Raw genomic sequence first — 24,160 nt, 5'->3', positions numbered from 1 at the left:
AAAGTACAAAGGGAAACGTCATAGCTGAACAGCTTTAACCGAATGAGAGAAACAATTTCATGGACCAAAGAAACATGGGGTTTGAACTGATTCTTCAAGTAATAGATGGATTTGAGTCTCTGCTCTCCATCTCACTTCTGCATTGACACTTCCATCAAGGAGAAATCCATCATGAGTTTGCTAGAGGGGAAAAACAAGTGCAGTTGCATTCTTGGGAGTTGAAAGAGCCCACTGGATGGATGGAGTATGAAGCCTTAGTACTAGGTGAGTTCACACTGTCAGTCTGTACCCAAGCCTGGTACAGACTGTGGAACTGGTTTCCATCTACAGATCCCAGGCACAAGACTAGCTTTAGTTCAGCAGAGGATGGAGTAACAGCAGACTTTAGTGTACAGCTTTGACAGACACTTTGATCATATTTTCACTACCTGCAAGAAATTATGCCCTCCTAGAAGGTCATGGTCTGGAAACAGAAAATAACTCAGGACAATAACTCATAACAAGTTCCACCTGATTTCTACTTTAGGTTTCCAAATCCAGATTTGTGATCCACAAAATTACTGCTGAACTGCTGTCCAGTGCTATAGATATCTAGGCATGGAGCTGATGTGTTGTTTTGTTCTTTTAAACAACAAAAGCTCTACATTCCTGGTATGTCCTGAGAACTTCAGATGGGAAGAGTACTGTGGGCCTATCTGGTAGGTCAGGCTTTGCACAGCACTATGAGGGGAGCCATTCCCAGCCTTTCATGCAGTAGCTCAATACTCAGGCTTTGGTAACCAATGCTGCCTGAGGAATTACCAGCCCACCCCCACATCTCGCAGGGGTGCCACTACACCATTGACTGTTCAACACTTCCTCTTTATGAGGCAGTTTGATTTTGCATGAAATCCTTCAAGGAGTATTGGTCAAGAGCAAGAATCACCATGAAGATACTGCTTAGAACTCAGGATGAGGGGTTAAGGTGAGCATAGAAGGGGATATGCTGATTTAGTCCTCACCTAAATAGTGTTCTCTGACACATTTAGGCTCTCATTGGAGAGGTTTTCTTGCCCCTTGGATGACTATCACTGATAATAATGTGATAGCAGCTTCATTGAAATTGTTCAAAAATGTGTAGATGTGGCAGTTAGGGACCTGGTTTAGTGGTGAACACAGCGGTGCTCCATTAACCACTGGACTCAGTTGTCTTAGTCTTTTCCAAACTTGACACTTCTATGAAAGTTTATTGACTTCTGAAAGCAAGTATTTCCCAGAGAATTTTTGAAAAAAACATGCTAAGAGGTGGGATGTGTATGCCTCTGAGTGAATCTAGGCTTTTCTTACTGTCCTTGGAATGAAGACAGGTAAGACTGCTCCTAAGGATGTCCCCAGGCAAAGATCTTGCTTAGCAAATGGGGAGCATATCCAGTGCTCAATAAGCAAGCTGGCGGCTCTTCATTTTAAACTGAGTCAGGGCAACCTTACAGTGTTAGAGCAAGTGAAAGGGTTTGTTTCTTGATTTTGAGCTGGGTCTTAGAAAAAAGATTGTAATTTAGAAGACAAGATTATCTCTGTTTCTCTTTTCCTAGCTGCCCACCTTCTGCTCTTGTGAAGGAAATGCTGAGTAGTGTGCAGAGAATGACCTTCTACGGATTCCTTATGGCTCTTGCAAAGGATCAGGGCATCAATCGAGCCCTAGGTAAGACTTCTCTAAATGATACAGCTCTAAGTTTTCAGTCATTCTGTATTTCTGTGGAATTTTGTTTGTAATTATAACCCACATTTTACATTGCCAGGAAGAGAGTAAGGGGAAGTTTTTCATATTTTTGTTGATGGATTAACTTAAAAAACATAACACTGTGCCTTACTGTCTACCTGAAGCTGTAGAGCTTTCTCAAGGTTTACTGAGTTGAGACGCCATCCTATGTTTTAGCCCTCTGTGGTCGTGCAGATTTTAAATGGCTGGTCTCATCTATAAGGAAAGAAGGCACAACTAATGGAAAACCTCTGCTGTCTCCTTGGCTGGAAGGTTAAATGCCCTGTCTTCCCCAGCTCTTCTCTATCTTTCTTCAAGGCAGTGTGATCTTGCTTGTGGCTATCTGTGGCCTGATGAAAATCCAATCATAAAACACCAACTGCTACAAAAATCTGTACCACACTGCTGTGGGAACCACAGGGGTTGCCAACCAGCATCTCACTGCTTGTGTCTGTGTTGTGCTGGTTTGGAGCAAAGAAGCAGTGTTACATTGGCTGAAGACAGTATGTAATCCATCCATAAGTCACTCAAGGTTTTGTATTTCCCCCATATGCCTTGCTTGTGCTCTTCCTCCTCCTACAAAGAGGAGGAGAAATGGCTTTTCTGTTTGACAAGAGTGTATCCAGGAGATAAATGTAAGTGGCAGGAGCAGGGAGGGAGGGTTGTGTGTGGGGGTGTTACCAAACACTCAGCCCATCTCCATTCAGCAAATCACCTGGCCATTAATGTCTTTGGGTAAGTATCCTCTTCCTCTCCTTCTGGGTCTGAGTATCTGCCAGTCCCTAACTGCAAAGACAAAACTCAACAAAAAGGTGTACTTTGCTTGAGGGCTGCTTCTTTGCACAGGTGTGTGTCATAGTAAAGTAAAAGTGTCTCCCCTGGCTGAACCCCTTCTTACAGCAAACCATTTAAGCTGCTAATGTTCCTCTGGGGCAGGGCAGATTATGCATCAAAGGTGCATGAATACACCCCTGCAATCCCCTCTGAAAACAGGCTTAGAAAGCAGCGTATTCACTGGGAGGAAGGCGATGCCTGGATGGCAGCAAGCAAAATCTTTTTTTCCTTTGCCCTATGAAATCCACTTCTAATCAAGCATAAAGAAAACAGATGAAAAGGAAAAAAAAACTCCTGCCCACAGCCTCCATTGTGCCATCTACAAAGTGAGTGGGTTTTCGTTTCCATTAACGTAGGCCCATCCTCTGGCCCTGTGCCAGCCTCCTGCTGAGGCCTCTCTGAGAGGAGGGGCAGCAACCACAAGTGTGACAGGTGGTAGGGTTTTTGGCAAGGAAAGGATTCTTTTCCTGGTGTCTTTTAATCTCTCCTGAAGGGTGATTTCAATAGTCTTTGGTCTGTAGGAGATCATAAGCTCCCTAAAACCCTTCCGTGAGAGCAGTTTCAGGCAGAGGACGTTTTGGTGTCATAAAGCCAGCAGCTCCTCTTGAGGAACAGGGATAGAGATTAAAGCAGCTTGGGCAGTGCCATTAAGTTTGCCAGGCAGACTGGAATCTGCAGTGTATCTCCAATGTCAGTGTTGATTTGTGAATTCTTCAAGTGCCATTTATCAACTCTCCCAAGTAAATCTTGTGCCCCATAGTATTCACTGTGCACTCTGCAACTAGAGAACTAAGTTAAGCTTTAGTTGTTTATTCTTTTAATTGAGCCCACAAAAAGAAGCAGACTGGGACACTTCCATGGATCTCCTGACACTGTTTTGCAGTGCCAGACTTTCCTGCTCATTTACAGGAGGAGTAGACCAGAACCCAAATAAATGGGGGAATCAGTTCTGGTCTAAACTTACTCTAGTTTTCAGGAGCTCATCGCTACAGTTTTGATGACTGCTGCCAGTCTGCCTCTGTGGGACAAGGTAAGAGCAAGGTAACAGAGCCAGCAAACATATTTGCGTCCCCACATGGAATACAAATCCCCTTCCTAAAGGTATTGAGTGTAGCACCCAAGTCTCCTGAAAAACCTTAGAAAGAGCATTCCTCATTGTACTGTTGGTAAAGACTATCAAATAGGTTTTTTGCCCTGGTGTGCAGTGGTACTCTTCAGGCTCTGGTAAGCAATCTCTGTGCTGTTCTTTGTCATGACCCCTATACAACATGGAGTTTGGAAGGAGGGCTTTCCTAAGACCCCCATCTTCCCTTCTGGCTCTGCTAAGGTCACAGTGTTTTCAGAGAACAGCAAGGATTATCAACCAGCTGTTCCAGTCCTGAACTATATCATGCCCTTCATCTGGAATAGGGTTTCTAAAGTGAAAAGGAGTGTGTTGATCTTAGACTGAGAGGGTACCCAAGTACTGGCCCAGCCTTTCATGCTCACACCCAGACAGCAAGCACTGCTAGAGCACAGTTCATCCACACTTAACTCCTGTAGGCAATGTGCAAAAGTCAGGCCTTTCCCGAGTTGCAAGGAAAGCAAAGGCCTTAAATCCGTGGAGTATTTTGATCCTCAAGATCAGTATGCCACAAGAAAGGCAGGGGGCACAAAAACATGAATAACCCTGGGTGGTATAACACATGTTTCAGGCTGTGGCACTAACACCACATCTATTACATCTGGTACTGGTGATTATACTGGGCAGTGAACAGAGGCCCAAAGTTGACAGACTTTGGCCTGCTTGGTCAGATCTTCCTGACAGTCAGTACTCTAATTTTGTACAGTGAATGAAAACTGCCAATCCTCAGGGCTGAAGGAAGTGGGGGGGGGCTCCTGAAGTTGCCTCCAGTTTAGTCTGAGCTCAGCTATAGCATATATGAAAGACACAGCAAATGGATCATCATTCTTTATCTGTCTATGATCCTCAACATTGTATCCATTTCTCTAAGAGGTATAAGGGAAAGTGTTCTCTGTCTTGCAGGTCAGATTTTGGATGCTGCTATGCCTTGAACACTTTTCTTGAAGAATTAATAGCCTAACTCTGCTCATACTTTCATTGTTTGTTTTTCTTTTCCCTAGGGGCTCTGCCAGATAAAGGAGATTTGTTTCTGGACCCTGCCATGGATCAGGAAATTGAGAAATTGTAAGTGGAATTGCCTAAACTAGGCAGTAAAGCAACAGATTAAAGGTAGCATGCTAAAGAAGAGTGGAATAAAGTACTGTCCTATTCCTCTGCTCTACTACAAAACAATAGAGGAGCTAAAAGAGCATCCTGAACAGGAAGAGTTTCTTACTTTGTGGTGCCTCAGTGCAGTTAACAAAATCCTTACAAAAATCTTCAGCAGAGGGGAAGAGTGTGACTCAAAGAGGGATCTAGAGGAAGCAGCAGTCTTTAATGAAATTTTGTTTGGATGGTGAAAATTAGGAGTATTGGAAGGAACAAGATCAGCCCAGAAGATATGTTTAAATAGGAGAAGATTCACACAGTGAGTCTGGGAGGTACCAGTGGAAGGTGTTCCCCCTCTGGGCCGTGAACATCTTTTCTATCCCTGTGCTAGTTTTAAGCCTTGCTCCCAGGTTCACTCCAAGAGTGCTGCAGTAGAAGTTTTTGCAACACGCTGCCTAGCACATTTCTTTTCTCTTTCAGGGTAGCTCAGGTTTCAGGGCTTTCTGTCTCTGGTCCTGCCAGCTCCAGTGCAGACACAGCAAATATGCCTGTTCGTAACTCACCCAGGATTAACTCACCTTGGAAACCTCTACACCATCGTCGAAAAATGGATGCTGAGAGTGAAGGCTCCAATGAAGAGACAGACTCCTCTGAAAACTGAAAGTTGTGAGGGTGGGGACCATTCCCATCTTGGGTTCTCCAGAACCCACTGGAGGAACAGCACCTCCTCCCAGAGCAGCTTCTCTAACAGTGGGTTCTGTCTACATCAGCAGTGTGTGTGCTAATCCCCAGTGCCAGGTTCACCCATCTTTTCCCAGGAACAACTTGCCTTTCTCTTAGCTCCAAATCCGTGCAGGAATAGCGCCTCTGTAGAAGCCATTTACAGCTACAGAGTTATGCTTCCCTCTGCTGGCAGGCAAGACAAGCCGGCAGCCGCCAGCTCTGCCACCACTTGGAACCAGCCGGGTATGCTCCCACCTGGGCGCTCCCTCCCAGTTCTGCAGTTCAGCAGCTGCTGAAGCAGTGAGAGCACTAGTACAGGCCGCTTGCCAGTGATTCATTGTGTAGTTCTGCTCAGATTTGGCCCAGATAACAGAGGGGTTAAATCACCAGCAGCAGCTCTGCACTCCTGTTCCATTATTATTCCCAGTAAAGCTGCATCTGTATATGATCAAAGGTAAGGAAATTCCTGAAGTTCCTAAAAAAGGGAAGCTTAGATATTGCCATGTAACTTGTCTCTGCTTTGTGCTTTCTCTTCCATGTGTCCAAGACTTGCCAAAGCAAATACAGCAAATAAGCTAGATTGCAGTAAGTACTGCATGGTGCTGTCTGGCTCCGCTGCTGTACTAAGTGCCCTTCTGTGAGGTCTCCCTGTCCCTCCAACAGCATATTATGGTCATTTGGCAAAGTGAATTTCAGAGGATTTGGAAAAGAGGCATAAGGTTGTTAAATTCCTTGGCCACAGGTGGTATGGCTTGCAAGTATATAGAGCACCTACTGGGGCTAGGTGGGCAGAAGCACTAAGGGAAAAGGAAGCAGTCATCAAATAAGATCAAGTTGGGGTTTTTTGTAAATATTGGAATTGTTGCAGCAGCAATGCAGCCCTTAAAACTACAAAAATACATAGTGTCACATTGCATTAATGGTAACCAACTCAGCAGTTTAAACCTCCGCAGACCTGAACGCTTTGTCTAGCCCAGCTCCTGCACCCCAGCTTGCACAGACTAGTTATTTTGGGGGGAACTTCAATTTCTCATGCTTCTTTGGCAGCCTCCTTGCTCTTCTTGGTCATAAAGTGCTACATCACGGGCCACCAGGAACTGGTACCCAAAGCTTGTAGGAGGGTGCCATCAGGGATATTTATTTATTATAAGTTAAATAATTTATTGTCTGTACATTCTCTCCCAGCTTGGTGAGTGGCTGTGACAGCCTGGCAATAAAGCACGCTGTGTCAGGGCTCTGTTGCCTCTGGGTTCTCCGGTCTTCTGGGCTGCCCCGGCCCCTCCTCGGGGGGAGTGGAATCTGGCGGGCAAGACCATTGGAGGGCCCCGGCCATCTTCCAGGGCCCCAGGAACCCCTCCCCTCGGCCGGGGAAGGTGCCGGCCCCACCCCGAATGCCGGGATCACCACCGCGCCTTGCAGCGCTAGGGCAGCCGCACCACTGCTCCCTGCCGCTCCAGCCTGCTGTGGGTACTGTGACATTGACACAACTGCGGCAGAGCAGAGACAGGGAACGGGAAGACCCGACCCTCACCCCCCTCATGCCCCACCGAAGTGAAACATCAGCACGGAGCAGCCGAGTAGCTGCCGCAGCCCCTCAACTGGACAGGAGAGGTGAAACCCATGCAAGTCTCTTCCCAAGGCTCCAGAACAGCCCCAACCTCTCTTTTGGTAACAGTGTGTAACTAGCCCTTTCCCACCCTTCTTCTTGCTACCTAGTCATCAACACCACAGTCCAAGGAAGAGAAGTGCACTCGTGTTCAAACCAGAGACTTAGTCCTGTTCAGCTTAAAGTTCTCACTGCTGCACGTCATGGTTGAGTTAGAAGCTCAGTACTTTGATCTGATCCAAAGCTGGGCAACAAAATAAACCAGGGATCCAGTGAACTTCTTTACTACTTTACCTGGGGCTTTTTTGCTGATGATGTAGTTAGAAGCTAAAAAAATAATCTTTGATTTGATTTTTTTTTCTCCTGCATTCATATTGTTGGTTTAGAAGACAGTAAAAAGGACTAGATCATGGTAAAAGGCAAACCCTGCAAATACAGAGGACTCCACAGCACCATGGATTGGGAACAGTGATCAGAACAAAAAACAGTCATCTCACATGATGTTCAGAAAAATAGCATTCCCCTTTTCTCTGTCACTTGGTGAGCTAAGGTATGGGCCAAAGAAGGAGAGGAGCACTGATGAGGGCAGCCCAGTAGTTCCTGTCATATCTTTTACAGCAATGAGGTTAACCCTGTAAGAAGGCCTATCTCCACTGGCTAGTAGATAGCAGTGGGTATGAGGGCACATTGAATTTTAATAGAGTGGAATCCAGAGATATTCAGAAAACATCCTGGGCACAGCCATGTCCTGACTCTCTCTGCTTACCTTCTCCCCTCCCCACCCAACCCAGACAAATAAGACAATCCTGTGGAGTTTACTCCAGGCAAAGTTGGCGTCAGTGCCTCTTGCTGGCTTCCCCTTGCAGTCCCTGGGTCATCAATATGAACCATAACGATCCTAAGGAGGAAACAGACAGAGACACCTTGCTACAACACCTTTGTGCAAAATCCAGAGACAGATAACAAGACATTGAGGGGTTTGGTATTTTAATGCAGTGTGAGGTTCTCTAGACAGGATGCTGTACAAAGGCAGAAGGTAAAATGACCTTGACTTCCAAAATTCTGCCTGGAATTTGTGGGAGAAGGTGGATCTGACATGACAAGTTGTCCTGTGCAGCAGGAGGGTAAGGCTGGCCAAGTAGAGTTCACTGGCCCCCTGCAATTGCTCAGCTAGGGTACTGCAGTCAACAGCTACAAACAACAGGTATCTACCTGGAACTTCCCACATAATTTGAGAAAATAGTGATAATTCCTATGGAAGCCAGGTAATGGTGAGAAGTCCCTGAATGTGACAACACCCTTTCTCAAGTTGCCATAATGTAAACTCACCTGAAGGGAGTTCATCACCCCATTTGCCAAGACAGCCATCTTGCCAGCAACTGATTTCACTCCTTGCTTGAACTGTGCAATGTCAGCTGCAGGCAGGACATTTCCAATAGACACACCACCTACAAGAACCAGGAGGAGTTAGCCCAGAGTCTCTCAGTTCCACAAAACACTTTGATCCCCTCCAGTCTAGGTCTTCCAAAGCTGCCCCCTTCCTCAACCCACTGAGTGCTAACAAACCTGAGTGCACATTGTCAGCCTCTCCAAACAGGTCTGCAGAGCTAATGGCACTGCTGCCTGAGAGCTGCTGCAGTCGGGATCTGGCTTCATACTGCAGCAGAAAACAAAACAAAAAGGTTATAAGAAAGGAACAAAGGACCTGAGCAAACAGGAGGAGGTAAAGCCAGAGCTTTACCAGTGTAAGCAGTGCAGAATGCATCTACCTCAGCATCTGCCTCCCGCCCGAAAAACATATCTGAAGAGATAGCTTTAGCCCCTGCAAACTTCTGCCGAGCTTCATTGGATTCCACCATGGATGGCCGGTTCTCAATTTCCCGCCTACTGGTGGGTCTGAGGAAACAAGAGGAGACATCTCAGATTAAGCTCACCAACACAGTAAAGAATCAACACTTCTGTCTCAGACCTCATCTAATCAAAGGAAAGCAAGTTATTCTTAAGTGTTAATTGCACTGGGGCTCTCCTCTCCCCATCTGAGGACAGTCAGCACTCAATGACCACAAAGGCTGTATAAACTTACAGACATGACAGGCAAAGAAGTGTCCGAGGCCCTTTCACTCAAGGCTCTTTTTCTTGGGCTTGTCTGTGCCTGTACAAGTCATTTTCTGCAGCATGAGGCTCCAGCATCTGTGCCACAGCTCCCACACTTATTCTTTGTCCCCTACACAAGGGCACAAGATACACTAGCAGTGGCAAGCACTTTACCTCTCTGAAACCGGCCGAATGCTGGAAACGGTCACCTCCGGTTCCTCCTCTTTGTCCATACCCCATGAAGAGTCCGCTTCCCATCGTGAGCCAAATGCATCTTCGAATGAGAAGGGACTGTATTTGTACCTAGGTACCAAAAATAGGTAGTTTACGCCAGACATAAAATTCAGGAATAAACAAAGACTATACTAAAGCTAAGTCTTACTTGGGGGGTCCAGATGTGAAGCTTCCACCATCTTCAAACAAGTCCAATTGGGAGCGGGAAGATTTTGCTACCAGTGGTGTCTCTTGCTCAATTACTTGCATCTCAGACATCACCGAGTGTGAAACAGAACTAGCACAACAAACAGGCAGAGTCAGGGCTGACGGGTCTGACGACATCCAGTCCCTACAACCAGTCTGCCTCAAAACTGAATCTGGCCTTCACAGGCGGGGCAGGTGACACAAGTTATGAGGGAGAGTTGGGGGATGTCAGCCCCCTTCACCACTTATTTATGCTCCCTCAGAAGTCTTGAGCTACCTTCTTAAAGGAAGGATTCTGCAGGGGGACACCCGTCAAGCAGCAGGACTCTAGTGCTAGACACTGACAGGCCACACATATCTGTCAAAAAGCTCAAATGAGAACCAGAACCTTTGAACAGAGTCCCTATTCCTTCTGGGGCCCGAAGCATTTTCAGTCAGAGAACAGCATATGAGCATTTTAACTCATCTCCTTATCTATTACAAGAGCTGACTACTGCCTTCAAGAAACTTTTCCAGAGCAGGGTACTTCTAAGACACTTGTCTATACTATGCCATCTACAGCCAAGTACCTTCTGGACACCAATCCCATGCCCAGCCTCTCTGCTTGTTCACGTTTCTTCCCTTCAAGGCTCTGGAGTTTCTTCTCTTCCTTCTTCCGATCAAGCTGCAGTTCCTGATAAGCCAGTCGCATTGAGGTGACTCTAAGGGAAAGAACCATGGTGGGTGCCAGCTCATTACCCTCTCTTGCTGCCCGTGTTGTAGAAGAACAAGTGATTAAGTAACCCCAACCATCCTTCAAAACAGCCACTTTCACAGCAGCTTTGCCAAAAATCCTTGCACAGAAGCTATTACTTGTTTTGCCATCTCCTCCACTGGGATTCAAGTCGCTAACCATGATTTCCTTATTGTAAGCATCACAATGTCTATCTACTCCCCACGCCTGCACTCAGAATGATCGACCCACTTAAGCCTTTGGCTTTTTCAGCCCTGTCCAAAGGTGAACGGAAACACACAATACACAGAAGCTCCCTACGCTCTTCCAGGAATGCTAATTTGAATAAAATACAGTAGTACAACTTCTGCCCTGCTGCAAGGGCCATATTGGCATATAGCTACTGCTCTTCCTCTCATGCAATATGTTCTGAAGTCACATTTGGTGGTCCTAGGAAGAACAGCATTAACCTCACACTACTTCTGCCTTAGGTATGCAAGGTACTCATCCCAAAGAGGGCACTTACATGGACTCCTCAGCTTGTTTCCTGGACTCCACTGCCTGCTGCTCCCTCAGCTGTTCTGCCACCTGGGCTTGCCGCTCAATCTCACTGAAGCTCTGGCTGCTGACTTTCTGGGCTCCAAGACCTTTTTTTGCACCCAGCTTAAAAACAAGAACAAAATCCTGTCAATTCTTCATCCTAGATTGTTTATTGTAGAAGAAAACCTGAATCTACTTCTTGCCGCACGAATGAGGCTTTCAGTCTTCCTGTGTAGTCACAGCCTACAGACCTACAAGAGTTTGCAACACAGTATGGAAGAACATCCAAGAGTTAACACATCAGTGGCCAACACTTAGAGATGAACCACGTATGCTTCAAACCACAACCAGTAATGATCCAGAACGTAATTTTTTTTTAGCAATAATATACAGGCTGCTTAAGGTCTCCTTTCCCCAAAGCAGATCTCTATAGCCTTGTTAAGCAGAAAGCAAGAATCAGGGAAAGGACAGCAGAAATGCAAGACATGCTTTACCTCCCCTCCATAAAAGAGCTCAGACATACCCCTTTCTTGGCAGCTCCCGGCTTCTTCTTTCCAATGAGGGAGGATTTAAGTTCTGCAAAAGGAGGGAACCAGCAAATAAGCAGAAGGGAATTAATTTAAGAGGCCAAAATTAGACAGCAACCCACAAGATCATCCACCACAGTCCAGCTGCAGTAGCGTCCAGGGCACACCATGCATCTTCACATCAGAAGCCTGGGTGATTTCACCCAGGCAAGAAAGATGCACGGAGAAGCTCCACAGTTGCAGGCTGGTGGCCTAAAGAAGCACAACCATTTCTGGAGCAGCTATAATTGAATTAAGAACAGTGAATAACTCCTCTGAGTGCTATGCTGCAGGTATCAGGTTAGTTAGAGAAAGACTAGGTTTATCCCGTACACAAATTCAAGAAAATGCAGCTTCAGAGGCATGTGAAGATCAGAGCCTCACCAATGCCTTAAGGGACAAAGCAGCAAGAACTCTGAAGTTGTGTTTACATGAACATACAAAAAAAAAATGGACCTGAAGTGCAGCAAGCTGTAAAAGCAATAGGTTCTCTGACACCTTGCACTTGTCACTCTTGAGGGCATGCCACACTCATAAAACCAGACAAAGGCCAGCCAAGCAGCAGATGTCTGGGGAAAAGTCTAAGAACAAAGCAGAGAGGAACTGCCCAACACATTTTCCAGCTTCCTATAGGTAAGTCCAAATCTTTTATTGCCCTTGTTGGGCTTTTATTTTGTGTGTGCATCTCCTGACTTTCTACAGCCACATGACTTTTGTTAGCCCATAAATTATTCTTGACACGTTTTCTTTCATCTTTTCTAGTCTTATGATAAGTCTTTTTTAAAAAGGGGATTCAAAACATTCACATTATCTGAAACTCTTTTCCGCTCACTGTTCCTAACACTTAATTCAAGGTTGTCTGGGTTTATGTTTGGAGATTTTTATATTTCAGGAAACATTTAACAGAAATGTTAATACAGTCTCTACAGATACAATATATCTGGTTTAGCTCTCAATACAACAATATAAGCTTTGTCTTGTTCTCTCCCTCTAAGCACAGGAAGCTAAAGTTAGAATTGAAGGCAGAATCTCAGGAGGGGCAAGCAGAATTGTCACAAGCAGCCAGCGCAGGCCACCTGTTAGCCAGTTACCTCCAGCAGGAGCAGCCCCTTGTGTTGACAGATACATGGACATGTCTGAGGAAGAGATGTAAAACATGGGGAATGAAAAGACACTTGAGGACACAGTCTTTCCACCCAGAATGAACCCACTGTGGGCTAGGAGCACGCTCTCAATAAAGGAAGAAGCTCCAGCTAGATGTTCTGTGTGCAGCCAGGACCGTAATGGCAGGGGAGAATCAGATACAAATCCCTGTTATTCTGAAACCTAAAAATTAATTTGCCTCCAAAGGTTCTGTGGGGAAACAAACCAAAAACAACAGCCATGTGGCCTTGATCCCCCATATTCTAGACATGCAAGTCCCAAGTTTTATCCAAAGCTCAAAACCAGGAAAAAACACATTTGGGAAAGCAACGGCTTTAAACTTAATTATCCAAAACAAGGAGGAAACCTCCAGAAAACTGTGACTTGGTTTTGGGCTTCAGGAACATCCTAAGTACTGGCTCAACAGGGAAATAAGCTCGTTTAGACATTCTGGAAAACTGGCTCATTGCTTCCAGCTTCACTGAGCTTACTACTGAGCAGTGGGTATAAGAGCAAGACTGATCTGAAAGTGAAGAGTCTTACCTAGAGGAGCCTTAGGAGACGTGCTCAACAAGTCAATAGATGGACCTTGGGTGGGATCTGTGGGCACAAAACCAAAAAAGAACATTCATGATATTCTCAACCCTTTTCTTTCCAGTATGTTCACAGTTCCACTACATCTCTCCTAGCTCCTCTGCCCCCACAAATAAATCCAGTTACAGCTTGAAATATGCAATTTCCTAAGCAAAACAACTTTATTTCTCAGCAGAGCAAATTATTCCTTCTGCACTGTTCCTAACACAGTACAAGAAAGCAAACATTCTGCAGGGAAATATATAAAGCTGTTTCAAATTACAGCTATGCCCCCAGGTTCTTGGTTTCCTTGTCCTTCACCCTAAAAATTTTTCTGTCCTACGTCATTTTCAGACCCACCAAATTCAAGGGATAGAGAAGGATGTTTAGACAAATAATGTCTGGGGCAGCTAATCCCCAAAACAGTTTTGTGTACATTTCAGAAAAAGTGAAGAACTGACCCTAAATGGAGCAGTGTTTTTAGAAGTTTCCACTAATTTAACTAAACATCCTAAGAGTGTGAAGAACTTCCACTCCTTCAGGTCTGAACCAAAGGATAAGTTCAGCCCTTCCAACACTGGTACAGAACTGTATTCTCCTGGAAATGAAGGCAGGCTTTTGGAAAAACTATTCAGTAAAGAACTCACTTGAAACTTCGCTGCCTTCTGATGACTTTGCTGCTTTTTCCATCTCTGGAGAAGACTGTGCAGGATTCTGGGTGGCATCTGCTACATCCCAGGTACTGGAAGACTGCAAGGAGATACTCATTCTAGTTATTTCCAGAAGACTAATGAACCAAACAATCCTGCATTTACTACTGGTTTAGTGACCTGTATTCAATTTTAGGCCACAGGAAACTTATTCCAAACTTCAGACTATGCCTTCCTTGAACATAATATATGGACAAGTCCACATTCCCTTAGCAGGGACAAAAATGACAAAAAACCAAAAAGGAAGCTAAGATGAATGTAAGGCCAGGAGGAATGACAGAATCATTTGACTAGCTGGTTAATGTGAGGACTTCCCAGGTAAAAGGAAATGAGTTTAAATCTGGGAGAAAGTGTGAATGAGTTTTCCTGGAAAAAATTAATCTCCACTTCCACTGTCTCTATTTGCCATTACCTGAGAAAGTCTGCCTGGCATGGTGCAGTTGCCCAAGTCCAGTTTACCAGGGTCTATGCACTGAAAAGTTTCTTCTAAAGCAGAAGTTAAAAGTAATAGCTAGTCCTTGCTTTAACTGTACAAAGAAACTAAGCATTAACACAGCACACAAAGCATCTTCCAGGGCATTGGTGGTAGCTTTGAGTTCTTGAAGCTAAAGATGGTCTCAAAAACAAAGGATGTAGATATTACAGGGACAGCTCAGATCTTGACTATGTCCCAGGCAGATGACTCAGTCTGATTTCTTCCACATTACTACTGATTATTTATACAATTTAGAGTCCTTCCAAGCTAAGTTGGACTGCTCCTGGCTGAACAGCTGGCTATTGGAGAGCTTTTAAGGCTGCCTGGTTTAGGCAGCTCTTCTCACCTGTGTGTGCTCCATGAAGAAATCAGCATCACTCTTCTCAGGGGAGTGCCCAGGGGCTCCACTCAGTCCATCTATAAGCAACTGAAGAGAGGAGAGGGAAAAAAAGAAGGTATCCTACAAAACTCAGCATCCAGCACTACCCATCTAGCACTACAGAGCTCTCAGACTTACATCAGTGCCATACTTGGCCATAGCAGCACTTGCCAGCTGCCGGATCTTCTCCCTGTACATCTGGGCAGCTCGACTGTTATATTTAGCATTGGCATCTGTGGTGGTACAGCCGTGCTGGCGGAAGAAAGCAGTCTGAAAAGAGAGGAATATTCAGTCTCCTGACTGCTAGATCATACTCAAGCAAGCACTAGACAAACTCAACAGAAAAAGAAAACTTCCCAGAGACAGAGGATGAACAACTGAGAATGCAGCATAAACCAACCATTCACTGATCAGCTTTCTACAAGAAGTCTCACTCCAGAGGCCTATGAAAATCATCCATCTTCTCTACAGAGAGACGATTCCGAGTCACAAAGCTGAGCATGAGCTTTCAAACTAATCAGTGTTATTAACTTCTATAATTTAAGAAGGCTTTGCCTCTCATTTAAATGAGATGTAAAAAATGAGAGATCTGCACATCAGAAAACAAGGCATGCAAAGGTCACAGTCTGACTTCCAAGCACCCTTGACAAATTCCCCCCTTCATTATACATTTCAGATCAGACTGGTACCAAAAAAGCCACACAAAGGAAAGAGACAAGAAGCAGAGGATGTGGATTAGCAAGAGGGAGAGCAAGCAAAATGCCTACAGAGGCTCCTCACCGCGTTGGCATTGCTGCCCACTTGCATACACCTCAGCTGGAACCAGTTCCAGTTAGAATCCAACTCTGTGGACCTGTGTGAGAACCAATTATTTCTATTAATAAAGACCAAGCAAACCAAATGCAAAACCAAGCTCTGGCATAAAATAGTGAGATATCCTACTACTATTCCAAAATGTAGGAGGCAAAGGTGGAAAGAACATCTTGGGAATTTCTTTACTCCTCTAAAAAATTAATTTCAACTTTCAAAGTGAGGAAAAAGACCAGCTTTTATCCAAATTTTGAGGCTCTCTCCCTTGTACTGCTTGTTTAGATGGCAGAGCTTGAGCTAGGAAAGCACAGCCAAGAACTTTTGTTCTACATGTGATCTCACCACAACATGAGAGACTCATATTCAGCCTGTCCCACAGGTTGGGCCAAAACACGTGACAAAGCAACCAAGAATACATCCAAGTAAAGCTAAGGGACACAGAGTGTCTCATACTAGTTACTCAACTGCTCTCCTAACAAGTAAAGGTCACAGTTCTCTTAACTTAAAATGCTAATTTTTACAAGTACTGAAAACAAGAAGTAGGCTGAAAAGCCAACACCATCTTGCCCAATAGGCTGATACCAAAAAAATCAAACAATATTCCTCTTTTTGCCTTGCTCAGTGTTATGAAAAGTTATGTACACCACACTGCTACATTACTGGCAAGATTCACAGACCACATTCTCATCTTTGTTCCTACAATGCCAAGTTCAGATAGCGTTTCTGCAAGGTTAGTGAAAGCAACACGTCGACGTTCCGTCCGAGGTGCTTTGGAAGTGCTGAGTGACCCAGAACCTCCTGCGAACAAGCCTCATAAACGCCGAGGTGATCGCTCCGCGATCAGGCTTCTCTCCCAGTCCCTGCGTGCTCCCACCCCAGGCGGGATGGCTGCTGCGGGTCTGCCGGTGGCACCGCGGCCGCGCTCCCCACGCACCTGATGAAGCTGAGGTGCACGCCCAGGGACCTGTGGACGCCGGAGCAGTCGATGCACAGGAAGACCCCGTAGGTGATACTGGCCCAGCTCGGGTTCTTGGCGCCGCAGTCGAAGCACGACTAAAGCGAAGGCAGAGGGACAGCCAGGTTGAAGCTCTGCCGCTCCGCCACCCCCTGCCACAACTCGGCGGCCCCGGCCGCTCTGCCCAGCCGCTCCCCAAGGGCCCCGGCCCGGCCGCCCCAACAGCCGCCGCAGCGCGGCCCGGAGCCCACCGGGGCCCAGTCGGAGCGCAGGCCGCGGCCACAGAGCAACAGCCCGGCACGGACAGCCCAGGGGACCCTGGCCGCTCCCCGCTACCTTGTTGGCCGGCGCTGCCCGAAGCCGCTTGAAGAGGGTCTGGATCTCCGTCTTGCTCGGCTCCACCGCCATGATCTCTCCTTCCCAGACACCCCCGCGGGGACGGCAGCCGGCCGGGCCCAATCCGCGCCGCGGCCGCGGGAGAGTCGTGCTGGGCCAGCCCCCGCCGCGTCCGTGGTTGTGAAGGGCGAAAAGAGAGCGATGTTCCTCCTTCCCTCCGGGCCCGGCATTAAACAGGGGCAGCGCTAGCTGCGGGTCACCCCGGCCTGCGCTGGCTGCCGGCCGGACGCCTGGCGGGGGTCACGGCAGCGCTGTGCGCACATCGCACGCCCCGAGCTCACGGGGGCTCGGAGCGCTTTACCGCAGCCCCACAGCGGCTGGGGAGCCCCGGGCTGTGCCCAGACTGCGCTTTGGGGCCGCTGCGGGCCTGCACCGAGAGACGCGAGCTTGGGAATAGTCATGGGGCAGTGCCTACCGTGGGTCATCTGCTACCGGGATAAAGCTCAGCAGCGTTTCAGACATCTCCTGTTCCAGCAGCCAGCCTCAGGGCACCGGGCCTGCTGCACTGGCACAGACGAACGGTGATTTGTAAATGATGTACAGAACCACAGAATGTCCTGAGTTGGAAGGCATCCACATAGATCACAGAGTCCAACTCCTGGCCCTGCACAGGATATCCCTAAGAGTCACACCATGTGCCTGAGAGCATAGTCATAACACTTCTTGAGCTCTGTCAAGCTTGTGCTGTGATCACTTCCCTGGGTAGCCTGTTCCGGTGCCCAGACACCCTCTGGGTAATGAACTCTTTTCTAATATCAAACCTAAATCTCTGCTGACAACTCTGGGCCTGACACTGGTCATTAAAGAGAAGTTATCAGTACCTACCCCTATGCCTCTCCTTGTGAGGGTATGGAAGGTGATGGTGAGGTTCCCTGAGTTTCCTCAAGGCTGAAAGACAAAGTGACTTCATCCACACCTAGTATGGCTTCCCCTTCAGACTCTTCTCCATCTTCATAGCCCTGATTTAACCAGGGCTGAAGATGCTATTACTTGGCCATGCAGTAATCGAGGCATCGTGAGGCAGTAATCAAGGTAGGGAAGTTGTTACTTCAGAGCAAAAATGATGTAATGGCCGTTATTACTGCTGTTTTATCTGCCTAGAAATAGTAGAGTATTGGCTAGAAAGTCATTCAGTTATAATGCAAGAAAAATAGAAAAATATGATTGTGCTGTGAACTAGAAGTCAATGGCATATAGTCCACTTCATTCTTCAGAAAAAAAAAAAAAAAAAAAAGTAAAAAAGTGACTGCAGAGCAATGAGAGGTTCAGAAGAATGAGAACAACAAAAGTTAATCAGCACCATGGTACTGATTATTTCTATTAATAAAGATTAATTTCTATTAATAAATATTATTTCTATTAATAAAATTCCAGAGATGGAATGCATTGGGATTTCCTTACCTCTGAAAAGAGATTGCTCTGCAACACCATCTTGTCACTAAAAGAAACTTAAATGTACTAATATCTGGATAAGGCAAATTTCAGTTTAGTTTTAAAGGCTTTTTTCACTCATTTCCACAGATGTTAAGGTAGACAATAGGAGGGTTTAGATTTAGCAGGGTTTTGTGTTCTGGGAATCAGCAAAGCTCCGACTGTATGATCACAGTGAGGCCTGATATGGTAGACACATGCAGTAAGATGAGAGGCTTCTGGCTGACATCTGATTGAAACTGCTCTGAGATGAGTTTCTGAGCTGGGTAGTGAAGCCTGATCTAGCCTGACAGAGCTCATTCTTGGCAGCAGTCTTGTCTTCAGTATACCCTGGTTTCAGTTGCTTTTATTCTACTACCTTAATGGTGCCTATATGCCATTTCTAGGATTACACACACATGTGCTGGGGAAGCAATGCAGGTAAAAGTAACTGATAGCATTTTTCTCACAGCTATTTTTAAACAAGTTGAGTTCCCTGATGCCATTCATGGTGCAGCTGTCCTGGCAGTCATACTAGGAGAGCTGATGTCAGGGTGCAGTAAGGGCTGGCTGCACACTAGGACAGGGAGAGCTGTGAGGGGCTGTTCCTGAGGCCAGCAGCCTCATGGGGCATGGCCCATTCCCACAGTACCTGACCACAGAGAGCCTGGCAGGTCTGGCATAGCGTCTGGTATCCAATTCTTGGATTTCACTAAGAATTGAGATAGCTGGACAAGTTCATGGTGATGAGTAACTTGCAGTCAAACTGGGTCAGGATCAGGCCCAGTGACTGCCAGGTGCATCTGTGGTGATAAGGCAAGGCAAGCCTGAGGTCAGGCCAGTAAACCAGCCTACAGGTTAAGATCAACAAAGCACAGCCAGAAACTACTGCTCCTCTAACATAGCTCAGACAGGGCCTAAGAACTGTGGGCTGAGCTTAAATGCAAAGACACCCTCCCCAAACACCATGGGCAGGGGCTTTGGGCAGAGCCACAGGTCAGGCTGCTCTGGACAGTGAAGGTCTGTTAGTGCATTCAGGGCCCTGACAGGTGAAGCTACAGAAGGGCAGGAGAGGGAGTCTCTGGTGCCAGGTTGTGTAAGCTGCATCTTGTGTAGAGGAGGAAGTTCAGATGATGAGAGTGCATTGGGAGTGTTTGTGTTTATGTTGGCTGGTGCTGCCTCAACCTGAGTTGCTTGCTCCTGACCTGTCATCATCAGTTATGTGGTGCTGCTCCCCTTCTCTGCGTGTTTCTTTCTTGTGTTTGGGATGGGATGGGCATCAGTCAGCAGGTGGTAAGCAATTGTATTGTGCATCACTTGTTTTTCTTGGATTGAATTCCTTTTTTCCTATTATTATTAGTATTATATTTTACTTTGTTTCATTTCTTAAACTGTTCTTATCTCCACCCACCAATTTTATCTTTTTCCAATTCTCTTCCCCATCCCAATGGGTGGTGTGGGGTGGGTGGAGTGAGCTGTGTGATGCTTGGATTAAATAATGTGATGCAGGGGTAAATCATGACAGAGAGAAATGGCACATGCTCAGGAGGAGCCAAGGCAGCCTCAGAGGCCAGTAGGTCAGTGTCACACTTTGTTTCTGCTGGTCTGTGCTAGGAGACATGGGGAGTGCAAGCTCCTCTCCTCCATGGAGTAAGCACCGTTTCTGTTCACTGCATTGTGTCCTCGGAATGCTTGTTACAGCAGGATTGCTTCAGCTTCTCTTCCTCAGCAGGTCTCTTGCAGGCCTTCAAACCCATGCTGGTTGCTCCAGATCCTGGCAAGGCTGTTGATCCTGTCCATCAGTTTTGCATAAAAGCAGCAGGGAGAGCATGCTGCTAGTCTGAGAAATAATCAGTTTCTTTTTGTTGCCTTTGTCAGTACAGGAAAGACCTCCTGCTGCTGAGTGTTCCCTGTGAATGAGTGCTGTCACTGCACTGTTCTTGCTATTTCCTGCATCTGTTTCTTTTGCATCTCATGTGCTTTAGTGCTGAATTTCTGAGCTCCAAGCTGGCAGCCTGCTCTTTGGCTCTCAGCTTCCCCATCCATCTACATCCTAACTGACATCTTTCCTCCTGACTGCTGTGACACCAGACCCTGATGTAGCCTTCTAATCAGAGATTACCTTCTGTTATCCACCTCTGCCAATAGATAGTTCCCAGCATTATCCAAGAGAGCAAAGGAAAGCAAAGGATGATGACCAGCCATGACCTTGGGAGTCTGCCATACCACCAGGGACACATTTTCAAAGCAGAAGTCTGGTTATCTGAGGGCATGAGGTTACTGTGAAAGAGCTGAAGAGATTCAGGAGGGAAGTGCTGTGACGGGGATAAAACATGCCCTGCACTTTCAGGCCTGAGCCAAATGTAAGAAGTGTTTCTCTGCAAGTCTGTCCAAAAGCAGGGTGGTAGAGGGAAAAAGGGACCTTGCTCTTTTCTCACTGCCCAGCAAAGAACATGGGTGATAGGACTATGCAGGAGAGACATGAGGTGCCTGAGTCTTCCTCTCCTGTTCAGACCCATTGGCCCCTCACACTTTTGCTGAATGAGGAGTTTTAGGAATGGGGCTGGCAAATTCGGTAAACTACCCAAAAAGTAACAGGGAGATGTAGATTCCTATAGTTCACAATGTTGGGTGGTGGGGTATCAGAAATCTACAATGATGGCTTGGGCAAAAAAAGCAATTCCTAACCCAAATCTTTTTAAGGTTTTTTTTTTTTCCTCCTCTCTTACTAAGCAGTTCACAGACACTAACTAATCCACGTGATTTCCCCTGGGGATAGCCACTAACTCTGGAAGAAATCTCTGCTCAGTATTTCCAGGCAGCTTAGCTATTTTCAGTAGTGGAAGGACAAAACACAGCCACAAATGGAGGAGAGGAAAATCAAGTAGAAAGCATTCTCCTTCTCACTACAACAAGGGACAGGTTCTCAGGAGGTATGCTCCTTCCCAGATGAAAGGGACAATGTGTAAGAGGGTGCTCTAATTATCTATGGTTTCAGGGATCATATGGAAAACTTTTCCTTGGGTTAGGTTAGGTTTCTGTCACGTCAGCAAAGTGCCCTGCCATGTATTTACTTGGATTGATGCAAGGGAAGCAGCTGGCTGAGGGTTGTGGCTGACCAGGCTGCCAGTGTGCTGGACTGGGTGTAATTAGTAGCTGCCTCCCTAGGAGAAAGTATAACACCAAGGCAGGGAGTCATGTCACTCACTGGCTCCATGCAATGCTTCCAGCAAGATCTAAGATAAGAAGCTATTACAGTATGTGTAGAGTGAATAAAGTTTACAATTTATACAATTTTACTGCAGTCTTGCAAATGTTGCGGTTTGGAGAAATGCCAGCAAATGTTGAAGGAACACATAATTTAAGGAACACAACAGACAGGTAACTTGAGAGATATTGAGGAGTGCAGTCATGGATGGTTTGCTCTGATTTGAGATTGTGATGCAGCCAAAAGGTTGGTTCTGCTGCATGTGCTGTCCCTTGCACCCCTCTGGGAAGTGGCAACTGTGGGCTGAGTTGATATACCGAGCCCTGCTCAAACAGCGATTGTCATTGCATTGCTGAGCTCATCTTGGGCTTGTGCAAGTGCTGCATAAGTAAGGCAAGGGCTAGAAGTCTTGGAAGGGAGAAGAGAGGACTGTTCCTTTCAGCTGTGCCAGACAGCGTTGCTGGGCTGCCAGACAAAACTGCTGTGGTTTGATGGAAGGAGTGACAGAAGTGTAGAGCCAGGGCAGGAGTGTGCTGCTCCTGAGTAGTTGTTAAGTGAATGTTTGGGTGTATATACATGTGTTTCTTCAGGCTTTTGTTACTCTATTTCCAAAATTACAATTAAATGTTGATTTACAGATGTCTGGTAATATCACCTCTGGCCTGGCAGGTGCTTTGGACCTGGGAAGCTTTAGATATACCCCAAAGTAGGGGTATGCTAGCTGACGTGGCCTGGGGTTTCCAGGATCTGACGACTAGTTTTAGATCTTGCTGTGCTGGTCTGAAGATGTTACAGGTGTCCCTGCTGGAAGCAGGCTGTTTGGCCAGGAACAATCACTCAAGTGATGGAAGACACACATCACACCACATGGAAGCAAGGTGAAAAACTGAGAAATTGGTAGACCCTGAGCTCCCCTCTTTCAAGGGCAGTTGACAGCACAGGCACTAACTTGCTTGAGGTCAGAACCAGCACGGCTGTCCACCCATCGAACATGACTCTTCCAAATTTTCCAGTAGGTGTGTAATCTCTTCCCTGCAGATCACCCCACTCAGGAGTCTGCTACATAAACTGAATCCCTCTAGTACAGGGACTAGTTGCCTGCAACCCCTACAAGCATTGGGAGTGTGCCTTAAGCAGAAGACAGTGACCCATGAAAGAAAGACCAGAAGAGCTGACCAGAAGACAAGGTAATAAGCAAGGCAAAATGAGAAAGCTTTTTTGAAAACAAAGGATTTTCAGAGTTGAATCGCCACTGTCTAACAGGCCATTAGGACTGAAGGATTTGGGTGCAGGGGGAGTAGGTAACTTCAGCTCCATAGGGGGCTGCAATATGTAGAGGGGATGCACAGTCACTGGTGAAACAAAAATCCATATAATTATGGACACAGCATTCCTTAGGAACTGTCTGGCACCTGTAAGGAAGCCCTGAAGAAAATCTGAGAGAAAGGGCTACTGTGGTTACAGCTGGAGGCAGTGCCTATTTGGGTGTCAGCCTCCTGCTGGAAGCAGGAACAATAGACTCAGGAAGGAGGTAGTGAAGTCAAAGGGGGAGAGTGGAGGACCTCGAATAAGACTTCCAGCTTGGACAGAAAGGAAACGCAGGGAGGAAGGGACCACAGGATGTGTAACTAGGACCCAGTGAGAGGGCTGAAACTGAAGAGGAGAGCTTATGGACCCCCACACTAAGGGGGAAGAAGTGCTGAACACCACTACACCGCCTGTTGAGGTGTCACAAGCTGCAGCTATAATTGCTTTAAGCTGAAAGACTGACAAACCAGAAACCTCTGCAAGAAGGGTTACTGAATGATGAAAAACAGGACGACATGGCCAAAAATGGATATTCTGAAAGCAGCGGAAGTGATTTGGCCTGAAATTTAGTTTGGAAAAGTTCACTGCAGCCATGTTGCTTAGTCAAGATGTTCTAAAGATAACTAACCAGTTTCTTCCAGTTACAGAACCTACTTCACCCCCCACCCCCCCCTTCACCTCCCTTTCAGCAAGGATTTGTTCATCATCTCATATTAATCCTCTTTGATCTGCTAAGAACCTAGGTAGCTTGGTAAAGTCTCACTCCCTTGCAGCCCTGAGTTTTTTCAGCTCCTTGTAGCCTGGACCTGGGCAGTGCTTCGTCACACGGTTAAAAGTTTTTTGTTTCTCCTTTTTTTGGTTTTTTGGTTGTTTTGGTGTGAGGTCCCTTTGAAGACACTACCTTGTATCATGCCATGTATCATCATTCTTGTTTATTTTGCACAACCTTTGTTACCAGGCTGCAATTCCAACCACATTTCCATGGGTCAAGATGGGGTTTGCGGCACTGGCTTTGTCTCACCTTCAGCCCCATGATCTGTTAGCAGCTGGTCTCAGTGCAGTTACCTTAGAAATGATCACCTACAGGTCTGGGTGGAGTGTTCAAGCCCATTTTGACTGCAACACCAGCTTTCTTCACAAGCAGAAAGGATTTTTGCAGGCTGCTGTCCCTAAGCATTATGCCAGCAGTTCACAAATGCAAGGCAGCTCCAGTTCACACACAGCCTGCACTGCAGTTGGCGGAGCCTGTGGGAGACAACAGAGCTGAGCTCCACAGCCTCACAGCTGTGGCCTTGGGCTGCACCTGCAAACAGAGCAGGAGCAGAGGCAGCGCAGGACAGTTTTTAAC

The 24,160-nt window shown here is 46.4% G+C and overlaps 2 protein-coding genes across 3 annotated transcripts in view; one reads left to right on the top strand and one right to left on the bottom strand.

Moving 5' to 3' along the window:
- Positions 1 to 6,742, top strand: part of CSTPP1 (centriolar satellite-associated tubulin polyglutamylase complex regulator 1) — a 77,895-nt gene extending 71,153 nt beyond the window's left edge. The window contains exons 7-9 of the mRNA XM_012574023.5: positions 1,572 to 1,681; positions 4,697 to 4,760; positions 5,265 to 6,742. Of these exons, the coding sequence (XP_012429477.1) occupies positions 1,572 to 1,681; positions 4,697 to 4,760; positions 5,265 to 5,445 (355 nt within the window). The 3' untranslated portion in view covers positions 5,446 to 6,742. The remainder of the gene's footprint in view (positions 1 to 1,571; positions 1,682 to 4,696; positions 4,761 to 5,264) is intronic.
- Positions 6,743 to 7,616: 874 nt separating this feature from the next.
- Positions 7,617 to 17,599, bottom strand: ARFGAP2 (ARF GTPase activating protein 2). 2 transcript variants are annotated; one of them, XM_030274227.4, is made up of 17 exons: positions 16,827 to 17,599; positions 16,470 to 16,588; positions 15,506 to 15,578; positions 14,864 to 14,995; positions 14,693 to 14,773; positions 13,809 to 13,911; positions 13,132 to 13,188; positions 12,537 to 12,581; positions 11,403 to 11,455; positions 10,866 to 11,002; positions 10,197 to 10,328; positions 9,590 to 9,718; positions 9,382 to 9,510; positions 8,883 to 9,009; positions 8,680 to 8,770; positions 8,443 to 8,561; positions 7,617 to 8,011 (listed from the first exon to the last, which is right to left on the bottom strand). In XM_030274227.4, exons 1-17 carry the CDS (start codon positions 16,896 to 16,898, stop codon positions 7,991 to 7,993), a joined length of 1,620 nt encoding a protein of 539 aa, XP_030130087.4. In that variant the 5' UTR covers positions 16,899 to 17,599; the 3' UTR covers positions 7,617 to 7,990. The 2 variants fall into 2 exon arrangements, with proteins under 2 accessions (XP_030130087.4, XP_002200075.3); XM_002200039.7 differs by lacking the exon at positions 12,537 to 12,581 and having other exon boundaries at positions 16,827 to 17,597.
- Between the last annotated feature and the right edge of the window lie 6,561 nt (positions 17,600 to 24,160).

This window comes from Taeniopygia guttata, chromosome 5 (assembly GCF_048771995.1).
Source record: "Taeniopygia guttata chromosome 5, bTaeGut7.mat, whole genome shotgun sequence".
NCBI lineage: Eukaryota > Metazoa > Chordata > Aves > Passeriformes > Estrildidae > Taeniopygia > Taeniopygia guttata.
The sequence above is the reverse complement of the archived record's forward strand: the minus strand, read 5'-3'. Positions and strand labels throughout refer to the sequence as shown.